We start from the raw sequence: 11164 nt of genomic DNA on the forward strand, positions 1-11164 counted from the left end.
TGACCCCTTCGCCTTGGTCACGCCCCCTGAAGAACTTATTCTGGCTGACGTCATAGGACTATAGCGTGGGGGTGGCACATACACGGCTGCTATCAATGGCGTACCGTCAAACTAAATATAACAATATGTCGTTCGGTTGGCCCTTCTTTCCACATCCTTTCCAACATCCCTTTCCACTACCTCTTCCACGTCCACCTAAACCACCACCACCACCTCCTCCTCCTCCACATCCACCTAAACCACCTCCTACTACTCCTCCTCCTCCTCCTCCTCCTCCTCCTCCTCCTCTTGTTACCCGGGGTCAAGCAAGGTCACACCCGCTTCCTTTTCCCGCTTGGCCGTCATTTGGGGTCAGTGCCAGAGACGTCCTCGGCTTGTCCTGGTCTCGAGATGCATTTTGATGAAGAGGAGTGTCATTCTTTCATCTGTAAGACTCTCCGACCAGGAGGAGCCTTTTCATGAGGAGTGTGGTTCGTCGATGACACCCCCACCCCACCCCACCAGGCCGCCCGGGCACCTCCCCCTCCCCTCCCCCCCCCCGGCCCCTTCCTTTGGGAAGAGTGCAGCAATTTGTTCCGAGAGAGGCGACTCGAGGGGAGAAAGGATCGTGTCGACGAACTGAAGTCGATGAGTCTTCTCCGAGAGATAATGACGTCGAACTGGATGAGTGGCGACTGGTCGCAGCTGACCTCAGGCAAGCCAGCGGGTGGGGAGGGCTGGGGTGGGCTGGGGTGGGTGGGGTGGGATGGGCTGGGGTGGGAGTCGGGTAGGATGAAGTTGGTGGGGTAGGAGCTTCATGTGGGGAGGAATGTACTTTTTTTTTTTTTTTTTTTGGGTGGGTGGGGTGGGGTGGGGGTTCACACGATTGAAGGACATTCTGCGTAGTTTATTCGTCCCCAGTGGAAATTAGATAGATCAATACCTCCTCTTCTTCAAGAATAAGCCCCCATTAAAGATCTAGAATTAAGATCGAGGCACCCCTGTTCTACAAGTAGAGACCATTCCCCTAAAAACTAAAACAATCTACGGGAATTAAAAGGCCAAGGATGGCGTGCCTTGTTAAACATCTTGTGGACAACTGGGGACCCAGTCTGGGGCAGCGACCCCCACCCCCAGTTGTCCCTCCAGAATGGATTCGACATTATTCATGCATTATTCCTATACATGACCCAATTCCACAGTGCAGTTACCACCGATCATTTTTATTTGATTATAAGATTTCCACTCGGTAAATGAATAGTTTGTGAGTGAAGTTTTGATGTGATTTTTGTTTACATTATGTTCTAAAGTGAATAATGGGTATAAAGTATCTATGTTTAGAGTACTTTCCTCCTAAGATTTTTTCTTTACAAAATTGTTCATACAACAGATATACATTTGCCTAGTTCTTGTCCATCATGGCTTATGTTCGGGTATCCGCAATAGTGTGTAATGATTATGTATACCCATTGTGTGTGTACGCGTGTTTCACCATGGTCTTGGATCACGTGTTGGACTCGTGATCGACAGCTATTATTCTACCTGATGAGAGCTCAGAGCTCATGTATGACCGATCTATATATATGTGTGTGTGTGTGTGTGTGTGTGAGAGAGAGAGAGAGAGAGAGAGAGAGAGAGAGAGAGAGAGAGAGAGAGAGAGAGAGAGAGAGAGAGGGAGAGAGAATCGCCAAGGGAACTCGTATTGACATGGAATGATGGATGGCGAGGAAGAGGAGGAGGAGGAGGAGGAAGAGGAGGAGGAGAAGCGAGTGCTCGAGGAACTGGGGGTTCTTCGTCGAAAAGAATGGAGGAGGAGGAGGAGGAAGAAGAGGAGGGGTGTTGGTGGAGGAAGAGGTGTTGATATGTCATTGGAATGCATGCAATGTCTGCAACTAAGACACCTCACCCGAACCCCTTTCCCTGCTGTCCATTAAGACGTGAATGCATGAATGACTGCACGTGTGTCTGTGTGTGGGGGGGGGGGGAGAATGGCCAGAAATCCGCTTCTACAGTTTGCTAAAACTAGTTATGGTAGTTGTAGAAAGAGACGGGAACCCCACGAGTGTAGGTCTCTTTCTTTACATTATAATTAAGTAAAGCGCAAGATCCTAGTACATCTGAATAGATGCATTTCCTTTTTTTTTATTGAAACAGCGAAAGATTAACAATTGGTATGCATAGTGTCGAAGTAATTCCTTATTACGAGGTGTCTGTGCGTACTTACCTACCTAGTTGTATTCTACGGGAAGGGGAGCTACGCTCGTAGTATCCCGTATTTGTATCTTGTAGTGTCTAGTTTGCTCTTAAATTCGTGAATGTTTTTTGCACGTGCGCGTGTGTGCAAATGTAAAAGAACTTCCTTGGTGCTCCAGGATTTCCTGACCAACTCACTAGTAAATCTACTGAATGCCCAGACTTCACCGAATCGCTCCCGTCCACCACCATTGGTGTTTGCTGGCCAGTACCGGTCATCTGCCGATCGATGGTGGAATGGTGGGGTTAGGGGTGAATGTGTGTGTGTGTGTGTGTGTGTGTGTGTGTGTGTGTGTGTGTGTGTGTGTGTGTGTGTGTGTGTGTGTGTGTGTGTGTGTGTGTGTGTGTGTGTGTGTGTGTGTGTGTGTGTGTGTGTGTGTGTGTGTTAGTGTTAGTGTGTGTGTTAGTGTTAGTTTGTGTGTTAGTGTTAGGGGAGGGGTCTCCTTCAGCGTTAAAAATGACAGTCGTCCCTAGGACAAGGAGGAGGGAGGGAGACTTGGGGACTCACGGATTCGCTGATCCTGGGAGTCGCCGAGGATTAAGCGGCTTTCGGGACGTTCATCCGAAAAATATCCCGCTTGCCTCACACCCCACCTCACGTGACATCACCAGCGTTATGATGTCATGTATGGAACAGCTGTCCTTGGGCCTTGTCTCTCGTGTGTCCCAAACTTATGGGTTACTGTTCACGAGTCTCCTGGAAACCACTTCAACAGTTCCCGCTGTTTGTGAACTTATGGGATACTGTTCACGAGTCTCCTGGAAACCACTTCCACAGTTCCCGCTGTTCGTGAACTTATGGGTTACTGTTCACGAGTCTCCTGGAAACCACTTCAACAGTTCCCGCTGTTTGTGAACTTATGGGATACTGTTCACGAGTCTCCTGGAAACCACTTCAGCAGTTCCCGCTGTTTGTGAACTTATGGGATACTGTTCACGAGTCTCCTGGAAACCACTTCAGCAGTTTCCGCTGTTTGTGTCCCCAGTTTTGAAAATTGAGCCCTTAAGGGAAGCACTGATAGAGGAAGAAATATCTTCGAAAAAATACGAAACATAGTTATGAGGGTTTCCACGAAGCTTCGTGTCCCAACACCATAGGAAAATGAACGTGATTTACCTAATCGTAATACATACATATACCATACATATACCAAGGCTTTTTTTCCCCTTACCAGGGGGGTAGCCAAAAAGGACAAGGCACAAAAACATTCCCACCCATTTCATCCCCGAAAACACTCCACACCCCTCCACCCTCCCTCCCATCTTAGCACCTCCCAGATGACGGGTCATCCCTGCACCCTGTCCACTACCCTGGGTCAGAAGCAGTGTCGCAGGACACAGCACATCCACAGCAAGGCCGCTTCATTAAATCGTCGACCCCCCCTCTCCGTAACGCTTGTATGGTACTGTCTCTGCTTCCGTCAGTCCAACGTCGTTGTTCGTTCATGTTGTCTGGTTGGAATATTTCTTTCGCGTTGGCCTATAAATCGATGTATCCAGTCGCTGATTATACGAATAACAAATTAGCGTGTTCAGCCCGGTAATACAAGCTATTTTTCTTTTCAATTTGTTAGCCGTTATTCGCCCTACGAGGTGGCTAATTATGATAGCCTCTGTCGGGGTTTATGGATTTAGACCAACTATCTTGACTGTTCACACGCGTTGACTCTAGCGGACTCAAACCGCCATAATTCATTTTCTCACCTCCAGATGCTCCCTGTATATTCATTTGTTTATTCATTACTCATTTCTTTATTAAATTTATTAATCTATTATCTGTGTTTTTATTTGTTTATGTGTATATCTGTGTTTCCCATATTTCCTTGTTGATTTTTATTTATCTATTTCCTTGTTTACCTGTTTATTTGTTTATCTATTTATTCATTTATTCGTTTATTTGAACATTTGCCGGAGGAGTATATGTAGCGGAGCGTTGCCCTTTTTCGAAAAACCTGTTTCACTTCAACTCGAATTTTATGGATTTCGTGTAGGTGAGCGCACCTGAATTTCTCTTTGTACGTATCAGGTAGCACCTGGCTCGCACAACACATGGTAAAACCTCTTATTCTACTTTGAAGCCACAAGTAATCGTATCGTACTATTTGACTATGGCATGACTAATCCTTAGTTACAAACTTCGTATGCTGGGCTGTACTTAATAAGAACTTCTTGGGTAACTTGTACTGTAACTTTAAGTCTCTGAAATGGCAATTATTTCCTTGATAATTATTTTAATGTCACAAAACTATTCCCCATCACTAGTCAGAGGCCTCAGTACTGCCCATCTCCACCTAGAACCGTAGTTATTACTGTCTTTTTACCCCATTCGTTCTGAATATTTCTCAGCAAATGTAATTGGATAGACATTCTAAAGTTCTAGGCTATTTGTAAATGGTGTATCATTCATTTTAATTAAATAAGAAAAAAAAGATATATAGTAATCTTTTGTAGATATTCACGGATTTCTCATGGGATCCGCAAAGTTTGATAATTTTATATTTTTTGTCAGAAACTGTAAAGAATAATATAACTACTTTCTATCCTATATGCATGTGTTTTGATGCGCATGCGAATAGTTGTAATATTGGTTATGATTTATGACGAAAATACGTAAAAATGGCGTTGGTTGACATTATTGCAGGTCCCGGGAGAACCTCTTGCAGGTCCCGGGAGAACCTCTTGCAGGTCCCGGGAGAACCTCTTGCAGGTCCCGGGAGAACCTCTTGCAGGTCCCGGGAGAACCTCTTGCAGGTCCCGGGAGAACCTCTTGCAGGTCCCGGGAGAACCTCTTGCAGGTCCCGGGAGAACCTCTTGCAGGTCCCGGGAGAACCTCTTGCAGGTCCCGGGAGAACCTCTTGCAGGTCCCGGGAGAACCTCTTGTAGGTCCAGGGAGAACCTCTTGCAAGTCCCGGGAGAACCTCTTGCAGGTCCCGGTACACTGTTTCTTAACCCTTGGGTCACCAAGACTTTTTCTTGGGGGTCGCCAAGACATCTTGCATGCTAAAATTTTTATTGCAAAATTATATGAATTCAATACAATAACCATGATGATGTTAACTTTGTCTTACACATACTATACTTGTCCCATAATTCTTACAGTCAACAACTAGTCATATATTAATAGATTAGTGGATCGTATTGGGGTCGCCTAAGAAAAAAGTTTGGGAAATACTGTCCTGGAACAAGAAAACTAATTCCCATCGTCTTTTGCAGGTGTCGCAGTGCGAGCTGGTGACCGTCATCCCGGTTCGTCCAGCCGCCTTCTTATGCTGCGTCAGGATCTTCCACGTCGCGCCGAAGACCACCTAGCTTCTCGACCCGCCGCCCACACGCCGCCCATGTCCGCTGAGTGCGAAACCGTGGGCGCGCAGCAGCTGCCACCCGCCGCCACGCAGCCCATTGTGTCCACACCGCCCATCACAACCTCTGGCGGAAGCCCGAAAGGACACAACCCACCTTCGGGCATCAGCTACGAGGGCCGAGTGTCCGTCATTCCGCCCCTGGCGGGATACGAGGCCACTATGCGGGCCGCCATGGACCTGGAGGCGACCTCATCCGCCCATCACGACGACCTCGACCAGCACCGCCTTGACCTTCGTCGCTTGTATGAACAACGCGCTCGGGAAGACCACGAGCGCCGTATGCACGAAAACTCGCTTTACTACGGGTTCCCCAAGCACCTCGATATGGGGCAACAGCAGCAGCAGCAGTCCCGTATGGAGGATTCTGCCCACCAGCAGGAATCTTCCGGTTACCAGACGATGACCCCCGCCGATCCGCCCAAGATTAAGGAGGAGATACAGGATGAAGAACCCCTGGAAGGATTCTCTCAGGACCATCACCTCAGCCAGCAACAACAACAACAACAGCAGGAGGAGGACGCAAAGGCGACGGTACTTCACTACGCCCAGACAACTCCAGAACAGAACACCGATCCCGAGAAGTCGCCCATCGAGAAGCCCGGGGAATCCCCCGACCTGCCCACCGACTCTGCCCGAACACAGATGGACTCTGACCGCCATCACCATCTCCACCACCACCACGAAGATTCGAGTTCGTCTTCTTTCAAGCAGCACAATGACAGCTTCGATGACAACATGTCCCTCTACGCGGACATCGGCAGCGAGGACCGGCGCGGCAGTACCAGCATTGGGGACGGGGACCTGGACGATACGCTGGACTCTTCCTCTCCTATAGAGGGATCCATGGGGAGCGGAGGGGACCTAGATCCTCTTGCGAGGCTACAGCACGCCCTTCAACGCTCCGGCATGATAACGATGTCCGACCAAGATGACATGAGCAGCGACCCTCAGAAGCAACAGGTATTCCAGTGCCACCTGTGTTCGTACACAGGCACCTCAAGGTTCCATTTCAACGCTCACCTCAACACCCACTACGACCACAAGTGCACCAAGTGCGAGTTTACGACACGGACAGAAGCGAAGCTCCATGAGCACTTGAATGTGGAACACGGCATCAACCTGGACGCCATCGAAGACACGGACGGAATCCGCGTTCCCCGGGTCAACGCCCAGGGCAAAGTCAAAACCTTCAAGTGCAAACAGTGCGGATATGTGGCCATTACCAAGAGCGACTTCTGGGAGCACGCCCGCACGCACATCAAGAGCGAAAAGCTCCTGACGTGCCCCAAGTGCCCCTTTGTGACCGAGTACAAGCACCACCTCGAGTACCACCTGAGGAACCACTTTGGGTCCAAGCCTTTCAAGTGCAACAAGTGCAATTATTCGTGCGTTAACAAGTCGATGCTCAACTCGCACATGAAATCTCACAGCAACGTGTACCAGTACCGCTGCGCAGACTGTACCTACGCCACCAAATACTGCCACTCCCTTAAGCTGCACCTCCGTAAGTACGCCCACAGTCCCGCCATGGTCCTCAATCCGGACGGTACGCCCAACCCGGTTCCCATCATCGATGTCTACGGCACGAGACGCGGACCCAAGATCAAAAAGGACGAGAACGGTATGCCCATCCTACCTCCTCACTACCAGCTCCAGGCGCAGCTGTTGAAGGCGCAGATGGAGGCTGGAAAGGTGCCCTCTAGCCAGCAACCCGCCGAACTCCCCCAGCAGGGACCCAAAGGCGGCCAGACACCCGTGCCGCCCCCGCCCACGTCTCAACAATCGCCTTTGCCGTACCCATACTCGATGATGGGTGGCCACGGCTACCAGACCTCTTCTCCCATCTTGTCCCGGGCCCTGGAGCGGTCTCCTGAAGAAGCCCCACGAGGTATCGAGGGCCGAGAGCAGCTGCGAGAGCTCCTCCTTGAGAGGGAGCGTACCACGCAGATGCACAGGATGTCCCCAGAGGCTAAAGGGGCGATCAAGTGCACAATATGCGACTTCGCCACTGGGAGCAGAGAGGCTTTCGCTCAGCACATGATGATCCACACTGCGTCAGAGAAGACAGAGATCCCGGAGAGCCATGAAGCGCCGAGGTCGAAGTCCCCATCGGTGGAACGGTCCATAACGCCTGATCGACGCCAGCCTTCACCGCCTCCAGCCCTCCAGGTTCCTCCCTACGCGCCACTGGTCTGTCCGACGGTTTCTGAGGCGGGGCCCCACCAGTTCTCGACCCTCGCCGCCGCACATAACCTGAAGGAGTACCTGGCCCGTGCCATGAACCCGTTCCTGTATCCTCAGGGAGTAGTGCACCCCGCTCTGGGGCTCCAGCACCACCTCCAACGCCTCGGGCATCCGGTCTTCCAGCGGCCCGAGGAACTCAAGGAGGAGGGTCCTCACTTCTTCCAGCAGCATCACCCTCACCAGATGCACCTCCAGCAGCAACAGCAGCATCATCCTCACCACCACCATCAGCAGCAGCAGCAGCAGCAGCACCAACTCCACCAGATGACCCATGTATCGCCAAGAGCCTCTCCGCAGCTGCGGTCGCCCCGTATGAAAGAGACTCCCTTAGGAGACGCTGACAGTGCCCTGGATCTGAGCAAGGAGCAGTCGACCCCGCCGATGTCATCGTCCAGCCAGCCGCAAGTCAGGCCTCAAAACTCTTCGCCGACTCCCTCCCCGTACAATTCTTCGCCTCCCTCGTCTTCGCCTCCACGCTCGGAGACCTCAACGCCGCCGACCAAGAACCGACGGAAAGGCCGCGCTTTCAAGCTGGAGCGCATCCCCCTACGCCTGAGTGAGAGCGCTGAGGGCGAGAGTAGCGGGCACGAGGGCGATGGGCGAAAAGAGGACGAAGGATCGGGAGCCGGATCGGGAGCCGGACCGGGAGCCGGACCGGGAGCCGGCTCGGGATTGGGGCCTTCGGCATCGCGTCCGATGGATCCCCGCATCCCACCGCTGGTGCCCATGGATACAAACGAGCCGAACTCCCCGAGGAAGCAAGAGGAGGATGAGGAGGATCGTAACAAGATGGAGGTCCATCAAGAGTGGGAGTACCAGTGTCAGTACTGCGACATGGCCTTCAAGGATGTGGTCATGTACACGATGCACATGGGCTACCACGACTACAAGAACCCCTTCACGTGTAACATGTGCGGTCACCAAGCCACCGACAAGGTGGCCTTCTTCTTGCACATCGCCAGGTCCTCACATGCGTGATTTCACTCCCCCTTTTCTAACAACCCCTCTTCACTTCCCACTCCTTCACTCCCATTTCCCACTCCTACTCTTCCTCGCCACTTCCACGCCACCTGTGCCATTCCGATCTCACCCTAAAAGGGCACGGTGGCAGAAACCATTCCTTCAGTTGCTGTTTCTTCGTTCTATGCTAGATGGCGCGCGCTGTAGCCTACAACTCGAGGTTCCTATACCATTCACACTTCCTCTTCGACCTTCTGCTCACCCTCCCTCACCCTCACCCTCCCTCACCTTCACCAGTCAGCGCGACCCACCTCCGATCCAAGCTGGAATACTCCAACATACTCCTACGTGTGGTCAGAACTGGAGTCCCATAGTGTTACCTTTAGACAGTTCGGCGTGTGTGTCTGTGTGTGTTCGCGCGTGCGTGTACGCCTGGTCACCACGCGTCTAATACATAAAAACGTGTGCATATTTGCCGCGGAAGTGTACTCTGTGCTTCAAAGCACGCGTCAAGCGTATAGCGTGTAAGTTTCAAGAAAAAAGCCATGTGTGTGCACGTGTATGTTCCTGCCTCGCTCTGTCCATTGTACGTATCACGTAGACCCAGGACTGTAACTGGTGGCAGCGGTTAACGTGTTCGAGACCTAGACAGCAGTTGGCGGTGCTCTAGTGAGCAGCGGATACTGCGCCGTACAAGGAACACGGTGCTCTGACCTCTCCTGCACCAGTGCTTCTTCTAGCTTATTACAAATTTTATATACCGTAACTATAATTTCATCTCTAGTCATCTGTGAACTTGTGTATATACTGTATTAGCAATGCATGGCTTGTTCCGAGGGCGTGATGGAGAGAGAAACTCTGGACTTCGTTGTGATGTCACGATTTGCCTCGGAAAGGGGACCCCTTACAGACACATTCTACTCCTCCCACCCCACCCCCACCCTCCCACTGGTACCCCAGTAACCTCGGGTACCGGAGACCCTGCTTACCAGTGAAGGGTATGCATTGTGTCACGGGCGGACATGTTCCCCGACGGTCGGACCTTCGGATGATGGGCGAAAACTCCCCCCGACCCGACATCTGGCCGGCTACTGAAGAACTCACGTGATTGCAGAGCCTCCAAAACGATATGACGTCATGGGTGTAACTGTTTGTGACCATAAGTGTTAGTGTTCCCGCGCCGTATCCTATGTTGCAGTACACATCACTTCTCTGATTTCAGTTGAACTTTCCGGTATTTCTGCGCCATCTATACACCCCCACCCCCACTTTTTTTTTTCTTTGGTCATAATTTTTCTTTTTTCGAACCTCAGCCAATCTATGCACATTCTTAGTATTCGAGTTATCTGCTCGTTCTCTGCTGTACACGTACCTCTTAACCCCCCTACACACACACACACACACACACACACACACACACACACACACACACACACACACACACACACACACACACACACACACACCTACACCTACACCTCCACCTTCACCTACCTTCACCTACCATTCCATTTTCCAAGGACGTTTTCTGCCTCCTGTATGTATTCTTCTGCCATCCCTTTTGCACGTTTGTGTAACGTTATCATCTCGCGCTCTTTCCCACGACTGCACATGTACAGTCACCCAGGAAAGTAAGGTGAGATAGACGTGCAAAAAGAGTGCAAAACGTGCGGCCAGAGGTTTCTGGGAGCTTCTGTCTTTGTGGATAACATAACGACACGAAAGTCTTGCTGAGCGCATCTTGAAGGATCGTCGCCCAATTCTCCATTCGTTACTTGAGCTGGCTGTACAGTGGGACAAGGAATTGTTCTACATCGCGGCAACATACATACATACATACATACACACACACACACACACACACATACATACATACATACATACATACATACACAGCTCAAGACCTCTATCAAATTCATCTGTATTTCTTGCACATTTCCATATATAGAGAGCTATCAAACGGCGGTGACATAGAAATGGTTCCGCAACACAGACACCAGTCCAAAGTATCTTCCCATAGAGATCATCTACGGGAGGACCCAAGAACCATTGCCAGACACTTTGGGGGCGATGAGTTAATGGACCTCGAGGGAACAAAGATTGTATCTGTCCCTATGCATCAGCAATTCTTCTGTCCCTCTTGAGCTGAGGGGCGGCCAGAAGGATTTTCTCCACCTTCTTTCAGTTTAGTACAATTTACTCTTAAGTTGTAACTACAACGAACCCCAAGAACCTCCACTATAGTTTTCATGTGTTCCAAATTTGGGACCTGTCTATACTTGGAGAGAACTGGAGGATTTGGTTGAATGCCATAAGGTACGGGGATAGAGTAAGGAAGGACTGTGACCTAGTTTGTACTGCCAAGG

At 50.7% G+C, this 11164-nt stretch overlaps 1 protein-coding gene across 1 annotated transcript in view; it reads left to right on the plus strand.

Annotated features, from left to right (window-relative positions):
• hb (zinc finger protein hunchback) overlaps nucleotides 1–10277 on the plus strand; it is an 83383-nt gene extending 73106 nt beyond the window's left edge. Inside the window, exon 2 of the mRNA XM_076186906.1 lies at nucleotides 5446–10277. Coding sequence (XP_076043021.1) covers nucleotides 5499–8816 — 3318 coding nt within the window. The 5' untranslated portion in view covers nucleotides 5446–5498 and the 3' untranslated portion in view covers nucleotides 8817–10277. The remainder of the gene's footprint in view (nucleotides 1–5445) is intronic.
• Nucleotides 10278–11164: the final 887 nt, after the last annotated feature.

The sequence above is a fragment of the Oratosquilla oratoria genome, chromosome 6, assembly GCF_046742065.1.
Source record: "Oratosquilla oratoria isolate Oo_2021 chromosome 6, ASM4674206v1, whole genome shotgun sequence".
NCBI classification, from domain to species: domain Eukaryota; kingdom Metazoa; phylum Arthropoda; class Malacostraca; order Stomatopoda; family Squillidae; genus Oratosquilla; species Oratosquilla oratoria.